Below are 18,537 nucleotides of genomic sequence, written 5' to 3' on the forward strand. Positions count from 1 at the left end.
TAAAATTATGTAAAATTGATAAAAAAAATTAATAAAAATTACATGATTAATTTCTAAAAATTAATTTTACATGATCATTATCCAAACACATAATAAAAATTAATTTGGTAAAATAAATAAATAAATGTCTAAAAGATTTATCAATTTTACATTATTTTATTTTTAGGAGGTAGAAATAATTTTTAAAAATTCAAAAATATTTGTTTGACATTTATTTTTGTCAAATTAATTTATATTCTGTCAAATTGATGATTTTAACCTTAAAAAAATCTAATAATATTTTCAATTATTCTTATTCGGAACAAAATTTAAAATTCAAGATCAAATGTGTCACAATTAAAAAGTCAAAAATCAAAATGATACAAGTCTCAAATTATAGGGACTATTAATGTAATTCACCCTTTATCTTATTATGATTAAAATAATCCCAAACTTAACCCAATCCTTCCTCCCAAACAAAGCCATTGTTGGTTTGTAAGGAACTATATTGGCAATTTGAATGCAACGGTCCAATGAGAAATTTTGATTTGCTGTCAGGATTATAACAATGTTGATTAGTAGGAAATAATACTTATTGATTCTTTTTGTAATTTTTTGTTGAGTGATGCCACTTAAAGATAGTATTACCATCACACTGGGTATGTTTGATTGGGTAGATTAGAGTATGAGATTGAAATTATTAATCTGCGGGTTCAATTATCCTTTGTTTGTTTTAACATTTTGGTTTAAGATTATTAATCCAATATATAATTAATCCAACAAATTTGTAGGATTATTAGTAATGTGATACGGATGAGATTATTAATCCAATGAATATTAATCCAATTGGATTGTGAATACCACTGTAACAACCCTCATACTGTTTACTGATTAGGGACTGATTGATTACCGATAATCACCGATTACTGTTAAACGAAACGGATAATGACTGATAACTGACTGATAATTGAACTGAGTAAAGTACGGAACTGACTGACTGAAATTGGAAACCAAATTGATTGAGTATATGTTAGTTTAATTGCATTTTATCTGTTGACAGTATGATTATCTGTTCATGTTCATATGTTTAAACTGCTAATTGAAGGCCTTATCGGCGGCCGAATTAAAAACCGATTGATGTTCCGTGACCCTCATAATTAATGTGATTTTATGGTATATTTATCTGAAAATTGATTAGGTATGATTAAATTAGATTAAATTAAGCTAATTAAAGAGTTTGCCATATTTACCATTTTGCCACATGAGTGGCCCACTCAATACACATACTTGAGCCTTGTATGTACACACTTGAAGAACATTCCCAACAGCCATATCTCTTGTTCTAGCCGACCTTGAGGAAGAGAGAGTGAGAGTTTGTGTAGTTCTTGGGATTTGGCTTAAACAACTTGGAGAATTGAAGGTTGATTGTTGCTTTGTGGTCCTACACTAGTAATTGAGGCTCTAGGTAAGAGAACTCAACCTTTATTGATGTGTTTGAGCTAGTTCTTGCATGATTCATGCCTCATTTGTAGAGCTAAGCCATGATTTGGTTCATTAATGGTGGATTGAAGCCCAATCTTTGCATGCATGGTAGTATTGTTGGATTTTGAGGTTGATTACATAGACATTAGTGCATGCATGCTCATATTGTTGTTATAGACCATGTTTCCATCTGATTTGAAAAGAAATGAGCTCATTTGATCAAGCTTTGGAGCTTTAATTTGGTTTAAAACTCATGCATGACATGTTTGAATGTTGTTCTTGAAAATGGGTTTGAATGTGGTTTTAATTGACTCACCTTTGGGGCTTGAATTCATAAATTGAGCTTTGAAACTTGTTATACATTGATTTTAATGATGTTTTCCAGAATTTGGGCCCAAGAGGTCGAGTTTGGAGTGGTAGAATGCTTGGTTTGAGCTTGGGAGGCAGATCTGGAAATTCCAGATTTGGCTTCCTCGCTCGAGCGAAGGATTCCCCGCTCGAGCGAGCACCTTTGTCCAGGGCTCTGCTCGAGCGACCATCGAGCGACCATCGCGCGTAAAATTTCAGCATCCAGTACTTTTACAGTTTTGCAGACCGCTCGAGCGAAGGATTCCTCGCTCGAGCGAAGCCTTTGATTTTGGACTTACGCTCGAGCGTAGAAAGTCTCGCTCGAGCGAGGCTCCTATTTTCAGCAAACTTTGCGAAATATTTTCTAAGTGTATTTTTGCATCCTCATCCCATCCTAGGCATTCTTAGGCCTAGTTTAAGACATTTAGATGAGGATATCGTTGTAGAACACACCTAGGCAAATTAGGGATTAAGTTATGAGATATTCCCCAACTGTGTAGCTTAATGTGTGTTCAACCTGTGAACTGTGTAGGGTTGGCAACTGGGGAGACACGCTCTAGCATACTGTAGCCCAGAACTCTGTGAGTAACAATTGTGTAAAGATATGTTCAACTGATTATCTTCTGAATACTGAACTGAACTGTTTACTGAACTGGTATTATTTACTGAATGAATGTATGTCCTTTATTTCTGAACTGTACTGTGGCATCCTTAGTATCTACGGTTTACTGTTACTGTTACTGTCACAGAGATCTCTGTCGGTTCCCTCGTGGAACCACTACTGTTTACTGACTGATGGCCATCATTACTGTTCGGTCTTTTAAGACCTACTGTTACTGTTATGCTAATGGATGTACCACATATGACTGTTTACTGTACTGAACAACTGAATGACTGATTGAAATGAACTGTTTTCATACTGTAAGGACATTCATTCTTAACCCCTTTACGCTTTATGTTATTCACTGGGCTTTAGCTCACTGCTCATATATATATGTAGGTGTACAGGCACCAGACCGCAGCTAGAGGCGTCAGGGTTACTCCAGTTTTGTCAAGCCAGCCTTTGTGCCTCACTGTGAGGTTCCGAGTTGCCATGCTATGGCTTGGGGGTGTTTTGTCTGTTTTTCCCCCTTCTGTACTGTTTTACTGTTTTGTATAGACCGTACTGTTTTGTACAGACGGAACGTTTTCTGTACTGTTCTGTAGGGTTGAGTCCCTAGTTGAATGGATGTGAATATTGTACATACTGTTCTGTACTGTTTATGTGTGAATGTATGAAAAGCCTTACTGTTTATGTGTGAATGTATGAAAAGCCTTTTTGCATACAGACTGTCACAGCTCAATGGACACTATTTATTTACTGTATTGGCTTCCGCCAGGCCCTGTACTCTGTTTTACTGTATTACTGTTCTGCAGGCCTTCGGTAATCTCGGATTACTGGCCGGTTACGGTGCTAAACCCATAGGGCCGGGTTTGGGTCGTGACAACCACACTAATTTAATAAGATTATTAATACTTTATTATTAATTTTGTAAATCAAACATGACCTAAATATATTTTTTATTGACGGGATTAAATGTTTCAGACGGATTAGAAAAATGACTTTTTGGGAACTTGGCAAGAAGCTGCGTTTTGCAGCCAAAAACGCAGCGTCAGTTGAGCAAAAAACGCAGTCAAAAAGCTGGATGGGGGTATTTGGGAGGTTTGCAAAACGCCAAGGGTGGAATTACATGACTATCCTCCTTGTTCCAACAAGGAGCTAAAGTGAGCCAAAAAAGGTTAAATAGTAAATTTTCTAAGTTGGGTGGAATATTTTAGTCATTTTATTATGATGTGACATCATAAATTAATATTAACTCAAAAAGTAAAAAAGTAGTTTTTTATTGACTTCCTAAATCACTTTTTATAAAAGCCAAAAAACTTGGTAAAAAATTAAAAGTCAACTTTTTATTAACTTTCCAAAACACCATAAAATATATATGAGAGGCATTTGTTTATGATTATAGTGGTGTTAATTTTAACTCATTATGATTATTATTTTAATTATAACAAAATTTTTTTTTAATTATACCTTATCACAAATGTTCCAATTTGTGTATGATACCTACCCCAACACATGTATTTTTTTGAGAACATAAGAAACATTTATATTAATAAACAATAACATACATAAACAAGATTCTAAAAGACCATTCTAACTAAAAAACAAAACGAAAAAAATAAATAAACAATAAAAAATAAATTTGTCAAAAAATCAGTTACCAAGATCTGCATCAAACTAAGTAAAATCTGCTTGCAAGTCCGCCATCCTCGTTGACGTCGTTTCCGTCGCTATTACCCAACTGCACTACTACCTCCACCAGACTTTGAACACTGTCAGAAGTTAGAGTTGAGAAGGAAATACATCCACAATAATATAAGAGAAGACTTGAGAGAGAAGGAAACTATTGTGGGTATCAAACCTCTAAAAATGTATGTTGAAATTGGAGGAGAAAACTTTCGAAACGCCTATTTTAGATATAAAAAGTTTAGATCTATACTCTATAAGTATAGATCCATTCTTGTATTTGTTTGGACGGACTGGATAAGGGAGGATTGTAATCTATCGGACTATTAGTCCTGTGATACATTGTCCCCAAACTATTTTGTTGGACTGGATTTGTATCCTATGTTTGTTTAGTCATGGAATTAGATGTCTAAATTGGACTATTTTTAGTTATCCAATATTTGTTTGGGATATTATGGAGAAGGATAAATGCTCAAATGACTATTTTATCATTTTCAATTAGTTACTAGTAATAACAATATTAAACATAGCTTTAATATTTTAATTATTTTTAGCCAGATTAAATAAAAATTTATTTTATTTTATTTTTTGCACGATTAAATAAATTTATTTTTTAAAAATTAAATAAATTAAATATCAATAAAAATATATGTTATTTTTTTTATTAAAATTTTCAATAAATTTATTTTAAATGATAATAATAATTAAATAATGAGATAAAATAAAACATCTATTAAAATTTAAATAATAAAATTAAAATAAAATATCTACAAAAAATTATTTTAAAAAATTAAATAAATAAAACAAAAATAAAAATAAAAATTAAATAAAATTATTTTATTTTTAAATTGAAACATTTAAATTTTATTGAATTTTACTAAATATAACACATAATTAAATACCATAGGGAAAAAATGTAATTTTAGTAGCTAATCCCATGGGATGAGTTATCCCATAGTTTCTATCCCACCCCTCCATGGGATAGTATAGTCCGACATATATGGGACTAATAGTCCGGGGGATTATTAGTTCGAACCAAAAAATTCATACCAAACAACGGACTATTAGTCCATTTGAACTAATAGTCCAATCCCATAGTGTTATCCTTCAAAACAAACATGCTCTGAAAGTGTAGAGGGAGTCACCAAAATATAAGAATGACGTCAAAAATTGCCTAGAGAGACACTCTCTCATATTTTAACACGTGTACGTATAGTGGCATGACGTATAAAATGATATGCTTTTCATATATATCTATTCTATCTGTCTTCTATACTCTTATAAAGTGAACACCTCTTATGGTGTCCTGAAACTTTGTTTCTTATGTTATCACGTGTGCACTTTTTTTATTTAAAATTAAAAAAAAAAATTAGATAAATGAGTGAAAGGAGATTTAAACCTTAGACGTATATCAAATGAATAACACTCTTACCACTTGACTAGCACACAATATATAATAACCTTTTTATTTTATTTTTATTTATTTGAATAGCACACGTATCACGTGTGCCAACCACTAGTATATATATAAAAGTAAATTACACTTACATCACTCGTGGGTTGACCTAAAAAAAAAAGATGTTAGTCCCATATTTTTTTTATATAATTATAGTGATATTCTTTAAGATTTTAATTTATATAATATTTAAATTATTTTTTATCAGTAATTGGTTAGTTGTATAAAAAAATAATAATGTTATCATCTTTTTCTTACATAAATACATATATATTTATCTTTATTTATTTCAATATTTACACACCATTGAAAGTAATTTCAATCTCTTTAACTATACTAAAAAAGAAATTAATATAATTATATCAAAATATAAAACTAGTCATATATATATATATATATATATATATATTTTTTTAAATCTCTAGGAAGTAGGTGTAATTTTTATTTGAATAAACTACCAATAGATCTAATAGTTGAATTTAATTCCCATCAAGTTTTATTGAAAAAAAAAATCCTAATACAATCATCGGTAAAAATAAATTTTTATGACGATTTTTTACATATGTCGCTAAAGATTGATAATTAGTGACTTTTTTTACGATTTTTATTAAAACTTACAATTAGTGACATTTTTCTGTGATGAATTTTTCAAACTGTCATTAAAAATTGAAAATTAGTGACTTTTTTTAAACTGTCGCTAAAACTTATAATTAATAACATTTTTTGTGACAATTTTTAAACTATCTATGCAAATTAACAATTAGTGACATTGTTTAATAGTATATGATAAAAAAATCATTAATTATCATAAGACTTATTTGACAATAAATTCACTTAGTAGGATCTACAGACGAGTCCCCATTTTTTTTTCCCACCTTAATACAAAATCCTTCACATAAAAATCCTCTCAAGCAAAATAAGTTTTGTTAAGGATTTCCGTTGGAACATTTATTAACTCGCTTAAAATGATAGATAGTTTATTCTACCTTTTGTTGTGGAAGGCTAGAAGATCGCATGATGGTTTAATGGCTTAAATCTGATAGGATAAATTATACTCACATACCTTAAGGTCTTAAAAAAATACAATTAATCTCATATTTTTAATATAATTACACTGACATTTTTTTAAATTTTAATTCATATGATAATTAAATCATTTTTTTATCAATAATTTATTAATTGTGCGAATGCAAAAAAATGATATTTGCTTGAAGAAAATAAAAACAAGTGAAAGATTGTGATTGCATCTTCTCTCTAATTGTCCCATGCCCTTTTTCATAAACCAGCAACGTGACATTGATCTACATTGTTACTTTTGCATGCAATTCCCACATTTCGCAAAGATGAATAAACAAGTTTATATAAAGGAGCACTATAAGTATTTGCTGCAAAACAAACCAAATTCCTAGAGCTCAACTCATTAAAAGTTTATTCGAAATCGGCTCATTATGTAAAAGAAAGCTAAACTTGAACACTTAAGTTCATAAGCTAAGAAAAAAACTAAGTTACTTAATCTTGAGTCATGTTTGGCTCGTTACAAACTCGTTCAAGACTGCCTTGTTATGTAAACAAGCTAAACTTGAATACTTTTTGAAACTCTTAAGTTTTTAAGCCAACCATAAACAACATACCAAAGAGGCTCTTTTGGAGATCTATTAACTTATCCATCAATCAACCTTAGTACCAGCGTCTAATACCTTTATCCATGGCTAGGCATGTCAAGAGTTCTGTGTCCGCCAGGGCTAATTAAATCATAGTAAATGTTTCATGTATAAAATTCACCAAGCAAAGATTGCGAGCAACAAAGTTCATCACAACACAAGCAACATATTTTCGGTATACATGCCATGCTATTTCCCTTAAAATGGATGATAATTATTGGTCTGTAATGATGGAATTTCCTTTGAAAAGATTATACAACTTCTAACTATTTGCACAAATAAAAAGAACTATATATCCAAGTGATGCATCAATGGCAGAGGATATCTTAAACCAACTCTTACCAATGAAGCATTCCAAGTTGGAGGATTATTTTCGGCGGGATTCAATTTATTGTCTTAGTACTCTGTTTGAGCTGAACACAAAATTCTCTTCACCAGCAATGGTGGAATTGAGCCTTCCCGCAGCCCAACCATTGTTCAATGCACGTGCAGCAGCAAGGGCTGGATCCCCAGTCACACGACTGCCATCAACATGTTTCTCAAATTCTGGAAGACCATTTGCCTTCCTTTCTTTCCTTCTCTTCCTTGCCTCATCTCTTTCTTTCCTCAGCCACTGTTCTACAGTTCTCTGCAAATGCAATAACCACAAAACCAAACGGACAAAGTAGTATATCAATGTAACACGATAGAATTTTGATAAACCCAACTCCAATCAATATTTACGGCACATCACTTATGTAAATAAAGTTGACAATAATTTAAAGTTTTAAAACTAAATTTATAGTTGTATTCCTAAAAACCAGTCTTTTTTTAATATGAAGGGATGTGTCCCTAATGGAAAGACACTAGAAGAGAATGTCTATGCAAGGCATTTTAACCCTTTAATTTTCTACACCTCAAATAATATATCTGTTCTTCCTCTTTTTCCCACAATTTTTTATGTTCTCTATTATTTTTATATTTATATTATGTATTTTGAGCAACTTTGATCACAGATGACGGTTCAATAACCATTCCAATGTACGCAAACATTAGAAAGACTGATAGTGATTTGGGTATTTTTAAACACCCCATTTTTGACCGACCTTAAGACTCAGATGTCACTGATTGAGCGCTCGGTGATATTGTATATTGTGCTCGTTCAGAAGTTTCAGAGTCCCGGCTGCAAGCCTTACCTCTGGACTTCCGGACTCTTTCGTGCCTTGCCTCAGTTTGCAAACCAGGCTCTGTTTTCTTTGTTTTCTCTTCCCGAAGGAAGGAAGAGGTCTCGTAGATCATCTCTTAGTGGCCGTAGGCTACGTTTCGTGGTCATAGGCCATTTTTCCCGTTTGGAGCCCGGTTTCCGATTTTTTCGGAACTGTTGGCCGTGTGCCTCGGTTCGGGACCGCTTAACCACCTCTGTTTGCTCCAATTTTTGGCATGCATCTTATTTGCTCCCTTTTCAGGGACATTGTGGCTCGAGGGACCAACTTCGTGGTCGAACACCACTTCTGGTGTCTAACAGTCAGTTTTCGGGGCCTCGGGCTGCACGTTTCGGCCCCCGAACCTTCATTTTGCATCGGTTTGAGTTCATTTTTGGCAGGGACTTCTGTTTCATTGTGAGGAAGGTCGTAGAAGGGTGGGAGGCCAACAATTGTTCTGACAACCAGTTTTATTCTCCATCGCCCTCCGTCGCCCGTTTTTCTCGCCTGAAAGCCAATGTTGACCACCCTAAGGCCACTTTTTCCAGCCCTAAACCACATATTTGTGTTGTACACACCTGGGAGGCCACCAATATCACATGGCCGGCCAGTAATTGTGTTTGCCCTTTTTGAACCCCTCCAAAAAGTGACATTTTCTCTCTCCTGGTTCACTTTCTCCAGTTTTTGACCACATAGTTGTGTTGTGCACACATGGGAGGCTACCAATCTGGGGTGGCCGGCCACTAATACTGCTTGACCCTTTTGACCCTTGGCCGACCAGCCATGGGGAAGGCCGACCGGCCACCTAAACCCTAGCAAACCAGCCGGCCTTGATCCTCTCTCCAGGGACATTACAAATATGCATTTTATTTCTCCCCAGATTGTGTATCCGGGGGGCCAACTTTTGGGGGGAAACTTGAATTCATTTCCCCCCCCTTTTTCCCCCCTTTTTTTTCCCACACTTTTGCCTATATATCAGGCCTTCCAGCAGCTTCAAAGGGGTTACAAAATTGGCTTGAAGGTTCTTGCATTATATCTCTCCCTCTCTCCCTATTCCAAGCTCCAAAACCCTAAATCCCACACCCCATTCTACTCCATCTCCAAGCCAACCAATCCACCATCCTTTCCAACACTTGGAGCTGGTTTTTCAAAGGCAAGGAGCACCTTTTCTCAAGCCAAGAGGCTGTTGAAGTTTGGTCTACAAGGGTGAGCCATACTTTCCCTCTTTTGGAGCTTCTTTTGCATGTTTTCTAAGCCATACTTGCTTGCATATTTGGGCTCCGACCCTAACTAAAAATAGCATTTTTTTGAGCTCCTTTTCATGTTTGTTTAAGGGTCTCTCCCTGTTTGAGGCTTCCTTTTTACACTTGCTTCTTTACCTCTCTTGTATGCCTCTTTCTTGCATAGTATTTTAGGCCTATTTGTAAACTGTTTTGAGCTTGGTTATAAACTGTAAAGTGGCTTATTTTGAGCCCTTCTTCAACTTTGTTGAAGGGCCCTCCTCTGTTTGAGGCCAGCAACCATCACTTGCTTCTTTGTCTCCCTTTGGCCCATTTCTTGCACAATGTTTTAGGTCTGTTTGTGTTTAGATCCGTGGCTTGTTGCAAACTGTAAAGTGCTTCATTTTGAGCCCTTCTTCAACTTTGTTGAAGGGCTCTTGGCCATTCAGGGCCAGCAGCTGCTGCTTGCTTCATTATCTCTCTTTTGGGGCCATTTTTGCATGTTAACTTAGCCCTATTTGTGTCCACTTTTTGGCCTTGCTTAAAACTGTAAACATTCTTGTTTTGAGACTGTCTTGATTCTGTCTTCACACTTCATGTTCAAATAATGCATGCTTTGCATAGCCATAGGTCATTCCACGTACCTAATTTCATGTTTCGGGTCTCATTCCATGCATCGAGTACCATATTGCCATGTTTCGGGGCTGTTTTGCATCATATTCCGGTACTGAAATTTGCATGCTTGTATGCCATATTCCATGCCCTACCATGTTTTGTTAGAGTGGCATTTGTGCCTTAGGTTCAGTTCTCGGTTTGCATGCACGTGTGCACGCATCTCGAGTGTCTCATTTTCATCGAATGGCCTCCTATGTGAGTGTGGCTGAGGTCCACTTGTGTTGGTGTAAGTCCATTATGCATTGTGTATGCCATTTCATTTCATAGCATTGTGTATGCTAGGTTGTATGTTAGCGCATTGTGTATGCCATGCTACCTCGTGCATCGTGTATGCCATTTCATAGCATTGTGCATGCTAGGTTGTATATTAGTTGCATTCATGCATATTGCATTGTGTTTGGGATAGGAGTTAGCCCGAGCACGGGAAACGAGGTACGTTTCGTACTCCGAGTGACGGAACGTGTCTCAATTCTCAGTCACCGACACTCCGGATTATCCACGATGGAGTTTAGGTTTTTTTGTGTTCATATGTGCATTCATTTCATATTGAGTCGTGCAATTCGACTCCTCGGCCATCATGCATCGATATGCGTGATTGGTGGCACGAGGACCGAGGACTACACTCCCTGAAAAGTAGTCATGCATACATATGTGAAAATACTTTGCCATGCCCCTTTCTTGCTCTCTGTTACAGCAAATCAAGAGTCAGCAGCCTTCCGGAGCTTGGCATGCATCCCAAGAACAAATTGCAAACAGAGGCTAATTGGAGCATCGCAATGGATTTCCGCACAAAGCAACCCAGACATGCATCATTCATCATCCGAAGCAGGGTCAAGACAGTCCCTAGCTTGCATGCTAGTTTACAGCTTACCTAGTTTAATTTGTTAATTAATTAGGATTTTGTAATTATTTGGACTGTAATATTTATTCGGGACTGTATATTATTTATTCAGACCCTCTGCGCGAGGGAAATGTTGTAATAAGTGTGCGTGTGTGTGATGTATGTCTTCCAACCCCACGTCTTTCTCCCTTTTATTTACCCGCTTATGATAGTTAGATTAGGGCATGTTTCAATTAGCATACAGTATGATAGCATGTTTGCATTCATTCAGCTGTTTTGCATGCACCGGGCTCGGCTCATCATACTAACTGCATCGTATTTTCAATTCCAAGTTGAATACATGCTAGCTGTAGCATTTCATATGCCATGTTTAGAATAGCCGAGCTTGCTATAGTTGCATTTTTGCATGTGTTGCATTAGGCATTTCTGTATAGTTAGGATCATGCATGGATTTCTAACCTAGCTTCTGTTTTGGCTTGGAGTACTCGGTAAGTTTTATGCTTTAGCATCCTTGCATGCGTGTGAGTGACTGCCATGAATAGCATGCTTACCATGAGGCTATATGCTTATGTGATATAACTGTCTGAATGCCTGTGGGTGAAGGTTGGGTTATTTGAATTGGAACAATTCATCAAATGTGTGTTTCAAGCCCACTAGATAGTGGCAAAATCATGTTTTTCTAAGCCCACCCGAGGGTGGCAAATCCACGTCTTAGCCTACTTGCGGGTAGCACCATCAAACCATTTTCAAACAAACAAACATGAAATGTTTTGTTCCAATTCAGGCGATCCAGTCTATACTTGTATGCTGTGCGCATCACATAGTAAATCTAGGCTAATAACCGGAATAAGAACACACAATGTTTTCAAAACTTGATATCATGGTTAGTAGAGGCCGATCTTTGATTGGGCGAGCGGGGGTGCTCACGAAGTGACCTTCCCCAATCGTACCCAAGTTTTCAAGCCGAGGCAACTTTGGTGATGACGGACACGTGGCCTTAGGCAAACGAGTCAGGGTTTTCTAAATTTCCCCAAAATAAAATATTTAGGTGGCTACTCTGTATCTGGCAAAGCAGTCCATGTTTGGCACTTCTTTCAAAATCTGTTTTCTCAAAACGATTTGCCGGATTTGGACTCTTTGGTTCAGATTAAGAACCGTGACAAATTTTAGAGTCCTAAACTGTAGTGAGCCCAATATCAAACGAAACGCGGGGGACTCGTCCCTCCCGGGGCGTTCGGGGACGTCTACAGTATTATTTTGAAATTGTTCATTGTCTACTAATATCTTCACATGGGGAGGCAACAACAACGTGGTGCTTATAATCACAGGCCATATTGTTCTACTTTATTTTGTATTTGCATTACTTTATGTTTATTGATTTTGTGCGATAATAATATTTATGGTATATTGTATTAAATTTTCCCAACAAATAATAGAAAATATTTAATCTGTTTAGAACTCTGCTAATTTCTGAAAGAGTGGAAAAACTGACCATCAGTGACAAATTGCTGGTCTCCTTAACTTTATCCATTGGCATTGCTAATTGCAACTTCCCATGAGCCACATAAACCTAAAAACAAACAAATAATTTTGATATTAAATACGATATAAACACCCATCTGATATTTCAGATTTTTAGATACAAATCATGTCCGGAGTAAGGAGAGAAGACATACAATATGTGATGGCCAATCCTCCAGACCATCAAATATATGTGTGGCATAAATAATTGTAGCACCACGCTCTTCACATTCCTTTCGAAGAAACTTCAACAGGTCAGCCCTCGCAAGAACATCAAGGTCAACGGTGATTTCATCAAGAAGAAGTACCTACATAAACAGGGTCCTCGCTTAAATGAGAAAGAAAATCTAAAGATTATGCCAAGAAGGATCAAGTGGTCAAAAAGCAGAAAACTTAGACGTCTTGCAAGAATGATATACCTTGAATGGCTTTAACAGACCCATACAAATCTGCACGCGTCTTCTCTGACCATCTGATACTTTGTGCAATCTCCATGATAGATCAACATCTAAAACCTAAACCAACAAGTAAGCACACAATAACTTGTTAACAAACAACTTCCATTTGAAGGAAGGACCGTCTCAAGAGAAGACTACATTGCACCATACCTTGATCAGTTCAGCTCTTCTTTGAGGATCAATTCCCGACACACCACAAATCATCTTCTCAGCAGAAACATCCATTTGTATTGGAACCTCAAAACCAGCGAAAGCAACATCTCGCCTCCACTGCAAAATTGAAGCTTTTATTTAGATATGAGGTTAGTTAGCTCTAAAATTAATGAAGCCATATATTTCCTCAATGGATTCCAATATTTCCTCCTCTAACATGCTCAATTGACTTTCAAATGGAAATTCTTGCTGATTGGATCCTTGAACCAACACATGTAATGAGAATTGGGAGGGACATAGGATGACCAACATAGTGTAGAGCTTCGGCCATATTTAAAATAAATAAATAAATAAAAACATTACAGGGTTGTTTGGCAATAATCTGAAATAACCAAAAAGCTAAAAAGTCAAAAAACCAAAAAGTCGTACAAAAAAGTCGATTCCTTCCCATTCTTTCTACTTTTTACATGTTTTTTTTTTTTCCGTAAAAAGTCAAGTCATTCCTGAATAGTTTATTTTTTTCACCACTAATTTTAACCAAAAAGTTAAAAAAAAAAGTCACTAAAAAAGCTACTTTCCAAATAAGCCCTAAAGAAAAAAGCTTGAAATGCAAACCATTTCAACCCTTCTTAATAAATATAGCAAGAACATGAACAAATCAATTGGACATTCAGCTGGAAAATACCAGCACATTTGAAAAACAAGAAAATAATTGGATCAACCAGCAGAACTCAAAATCAATAACAAACTCATTCAAGTGTGACAATAACCCAGCAGAAAATTTTAACAAAAATTTCAATTATTGTTTCTTATTAAATAATCAGACAATTATTATTTTTAGCCAACTCCACTTATTGGGACACAAGGCCTTAGTTTGATTTGGGTATCAAACAATTGCAAATGCGTAACTGAAAGATGAATTAGAACTCAATCAACCATGCAAATTTTACAAAAATTGCACACAAAACAAACCAATCATCATACATACAGCTACAAATCAGTGGCTCAGTAATCAAAATCTAACTAGAAATCCAAAAAGAAAAAAATAAAATAAAACAAACCTCTCCTCCAAGATAGCAGAGATCACCAGAAGAGGTCAAAGCGGTATCATGAAAAGCCGATCTCCCCAAAACGCGAACCATGTGAGGCTCCACCATGTGCTTCCCTCCCAATATCTTCAGAATTGTCGTCTTCCCTAATCACACCCAACAAAAAAAAAATCAACTGAATAACAAACACGCCACGCGATGATTCAGATTTTCATTTTCATTCTTTCCCTGTTAAAATTGCAGAGAAATTAAAAAAAAATGAAATTGAACCTGCGCCGTTGGATCCGACGAGAAGGCAGCGATTGCCGGGGTGGAGAGTGAGAGAGAAGTCGTGGATGAGGGGGGTGGAGCCAGGCGGAGGGTGGCCGTCGATTCCGGGGTAGGTGAAGCTGAGATTGTTGATCTCGACCGTTGGATTCGAATTCTCCTTCACCGCCATTGTGTGTGTGTGTGTGTGTGTGTGTGTGTGAGAGAGAGAGAGAGAGAGAGAGAGAGAGGTTTGGTGTGATGAACATGAGCTGAAGAAGCCGATGGCTTTTACAGGGGAATTTTTTAGGCATCGAATTGAAGGGAGGGAGTTGATGGAGGCGTGGCGAACTGCTGGTCACTACTAGAGAGTTTGTGATTTGCTGCGGAAAGGTGTACTATATCTTAGATAGAGCTAACCAATGATTTTGTAACACGTCCGAATGTATGAATTTTTATGGTTGGTGGGTGAGAGAGAAGCTCTCTGCGATGTTGTGTTTTTGTGATGTGGGATGGGACTATTAGTTATTTAGTTTTTGGGTGCGTGCGTACGAAACACCCAATCGGGACTCTTTTGAGGTCTCTCAACAACCAACCGTTTTGGCCACACGGAAGGGTGTTTCGGTCATTTGACTGACTCTTTTAGAAAAATAAATTTTTCTTGCCAACTTTTATTAGAGTTTATGACTTTTTGAAAAGAAAAATCTTGCCATTTAAAATACAATCTATCAAAATTAAATTAATTTGAGCATTTTTAACCATTTATCAATTATTTTTAGGACATTCAAGCCATAAATCCAAATTTAAATTTTTAGTTCTCAAAAGTCCACGCACAAAAATAGTATATCCATAAGGTCATGCTTTTATAAAAGGACCAAACTATTCACGAACCCAGACGTGTCTCTGGAACTCTCTATTAATCAAACCGCTCTCTTTCTCATTCTTTATCTGTTTAAATTGATTCATTCTCTTTTTTCTCCCTCTCCAACTACTTCAATCTCTTATTTGTCTTCATCTTCTCTCTGCTCTTCATCTTTACCTCTCTCTCTCTGAAGACCAGACCTTTACACATTCCAACTCACTTCCAAGATGCTAGTTCCAATTCAAGCTTCTTCTCCGCTGTCAAATCATAGAGTTCTAACACCAATCATCATCATTTTTATCTCTCTGAGGCGCCTTCGAATTCAACGATAGAAGCAACGAAACCACACTACATAGCTGTGGACGATCCAAATAACCCAAACGACATCATCGACCTCATCGCCGTTGGGCTCGGCCACTTATTTCATATGGATTTGATGTTTTAGATATCTATTGGAAGAACAAGCACCGATTGATGTGCCGTGGCGAGAGCTGCACCATTGCTGAAAGAGATTGCTATGAGAAATCGGTACGCTATTCTTTCTAGTTTCTTTGATTGATTTTGATTAATTAATTAACTAGAACAGAATCGTTACAATATTATTAATTTTGAATAGATATTTGTACAGATATGAGAGAAAACATGTAAGATTAGTAGTACTGTTGATTATATGATGATGAAAATGAGATAGAAAATTTGTAAATTTAGACATATAGAAAATTTGAATTGATAGACAAAAAAAAATTTGAACAGATGGATATAAATTTGACAGATAGTCAACGAAAAGTCAAACAAATAAAAAAAGTCAATGAGTGAAATTGGAAATAAAATGTTTTCCAAGACTTCTCACCAAACTATTTCAAAAAGTGTGGACCTTTCACCAACAAAAAAATAAAAAATCACTAGACCTAATGCCTTAGATAATTGCTAGAGTGGATTTTTCACAAATTTTCTCTCTTTTTTTTTATATTTAATTTGATTTAAGTTTGAGTAAAAATTTTGATTATAATTTTTCAATAATACTAAGAACACAAACACTAAACACAGAACGGAACACAACTTTCTCATAAGGGATAGGTCTCATATGTAGATTTCATACATGTGGGCCCTACCCCTTGTGAGTGGGTTGTGTCCCATTTTGTGTTTGATTTCTGTGCACATAAACTTACTCATAATTTTCTCATCAAATTTTGATTAATTTATTATGTTTCTAATTTTACTTCTTAATCTATCTGCTGGATTTTTTTTTATAATTTGTTCAATTTTTTTTTTGTCTTTTTTTTTTTGGACTATTTATTCAAATGACATCTTTTCTTATCTGTTGAATTTTTTTAACCTATTTTTTTCTAATATGTTGAACTTTGTTGAACCTACTCTGTTTGCTTATCTCTCTATCTGTCAAAAATTGAATTTGTTTGTTTTATCTGTTCAACAACAACAACAACAAAAGAAAAAAATTATCTATAATAGATAGAGAGGATGAATGATCTATTGGACAACAACAACAACAACAACAACAAAGAAAAAAAAAAAAAAAAACTAGATCTGGACAACAACAACAATAATAACTAAGGTTTTTCGCTGCCGGAGTTCAACTCCAACTTTGACTCTATCATGTTTCGCTGTCGGAATTAAACAAGATGTGAATCTTTTCTGCTTCTGGAACTTTCCGGCGAGATCTCACCAAATGAATTGTTCATATCTTGAATTTTCATGTCAAAATCGAATCAGTCAGATCTGTGTGGTGGTGGTCTTTCCCATTGATCTTGTTATCATTCATGTCCAGAATCATCGGTGCCTACCTTGTCAGTAAAAATGAAGGAAGAGAGAAAGGTAAAGTTGATGTTGGATGTTCTGCGAAAGCCTTATATGAAAACGAGGTCTTCGAGGGTTGCATAGGTTTTACTAGATTTGGTAGGAGGAGGTGGCGAAGAAAGTGATGGATTCTACTGTGGCTAGGAGACACCTAGCAACGACGTCGATGAGGAGGAAAATGAAGGAGAGAAAGACAATAGAAAGAAAAAGTGAGAGAAATGGGTAAATATATATAGAGAGAGATGTAGAGAGAGAGGGGGGTTTGATTATAAGAGGAAGACACACATGGATCATATATAAGAGTAGTTTGGGCATTTCACAGAAGTATGTCTTTATAGATAGAGTGATTCTACTTACATCACTACTTTACCTCTCTACACTCTCTATCTCATTACACTACCTAAAAAAAAAAAAACTCTCATTACACCCAATTATATTACCAATACTAATCCTAAATTAAACCTTTCATCTCTTTACACCACTAACTTTTGGAGGGAAAAGAGAGAAGCATTAGCAAAGGAAAAGAGAGAGCAAGGAAGATGAGGGGTTCAGACGTAGAGAAGACGAGTGGTTCGGACAACGTTGTGGTCTGTGTTACTGGCGTGGACGATTGAACTCATTTTTCTCATTCACCAAAGGCAAGTGAAAAACTCTTCTCTATCATCTATATCATATATATATTTTTTTGAATAAACAAAGAATAACACATTCCTAACACAGTTTTGGTAGTTTTGATCTTCTAACTTAATTGGGTTTGTAATTTTTTGTGCTAATTTTGAATGTTGAAGTTTAGATTTTGGTCCTTTGTTTTGTCAAATTTTTTTTCTCTGTTTTGTATGTGTTCAAAAGTAGACTATGAATTCCAATTAGAATTTTTTTGGTCAAGCCTCCTTTTTTAAGACCTATCACAGTTTTCCTTAACAAAATCTAACCAACTATAAAGAGTTGGATGCCAAATGTTGATGAAATGGATGAGATAGACAAACATGTGTCACTGATGTAGGTGTAACTCATTGTCTTGTTACAACTGATGATGCTGAAGCTGTAGCTAATGAAAGAAGAGAGTGAGAATGAATGTTCAAAGTGACAAATAGTAGCATTTACGAAAGCTTCAATGTGTTTTGAAAAAAAAAAAGTGCCTCTATTCAAAATCATAAATACCCATATGGAGCATCAAGTGGCAACAAGTACCTAATTTTCCAAGATCCTTTGCAACATTTACTACACAAAGGCCATCAACACATGGTACTCAGCATGATGTTGGTTTGGTCTGTTTGGTTGTGTTTTTGTTTTCTCTGTTAAT

At 35.5% G+C, this 18,537-nt stretch overlaps 1 protein-coding gene across 1 annotated transcript; it reads right to left on the minus strand.

The window, feature by feature from the left end:
* Positions 1-7,382: 7,382 nt before the first annotated feature.
* On the minus strand, positions 7,383-15,066 carry ABCI20 (non-intrinsic ABC protein 9). The gene is made up of 7 exons (XM_028262571.2): positions 14,582-15,066; positions 14,324-14,457; positions 13,260-13,379; positions 13,071-13,166; positions 12,807-12,959; positions 12,623-12,700; positions 7,383-7,841 (listed from the first exon to the last, which is right to left on the minus strand). Exons 1-7 carry the CDS (start codon positions 14,748-14,750, stop codon positions 7,602-7,604), a joined length of 990 nt encoding a protein of 329 aa, XP_028118372.2. The 5' UTR covers positions 14,751-15,066; the 3' UTR covers positions 7,383-7,601.
* Between the last annotated feature and the right edge of the window lie 3,471 nt (positions 15,067-18,537).

Source organism: Camellia sinensis, chromosome 2, assembly GCF_055761805.1.
Source record: "Camellia sinensis isolate YWXY chromosome 2, ASM5576180v1, whole genome shotgun sequence".
NCBI lineage: Eukaryota > Viridiplantae > Streptophyta > Magnoliopsida > Ericales > Theaceae > Camellia > Camellia sinensis.

Coding starts and splice junctions, on each gene's coding strand:
- ABCI20 (XM_028262571.2), bottom strand. CDS start 14,750: ATGGCGGTGAAGGAGAATTCGAATCCAACGGTCGAGATCAACAATCTC. Junction 13,380..14,323: donor TCTGCTATCTTGGAGGAGAG/GTTTGTTTTATT, acceptor TCAATTTTGCAG/TGGAGGCGAGATGTTGCTTT. Junction 12,960..13,070: donor GTCTGTTAAAGCCATTCAAG/GTATATCATTCT, acceptor CTGTTTATGTAG/GTACTTCTTCTTGATGAAAT.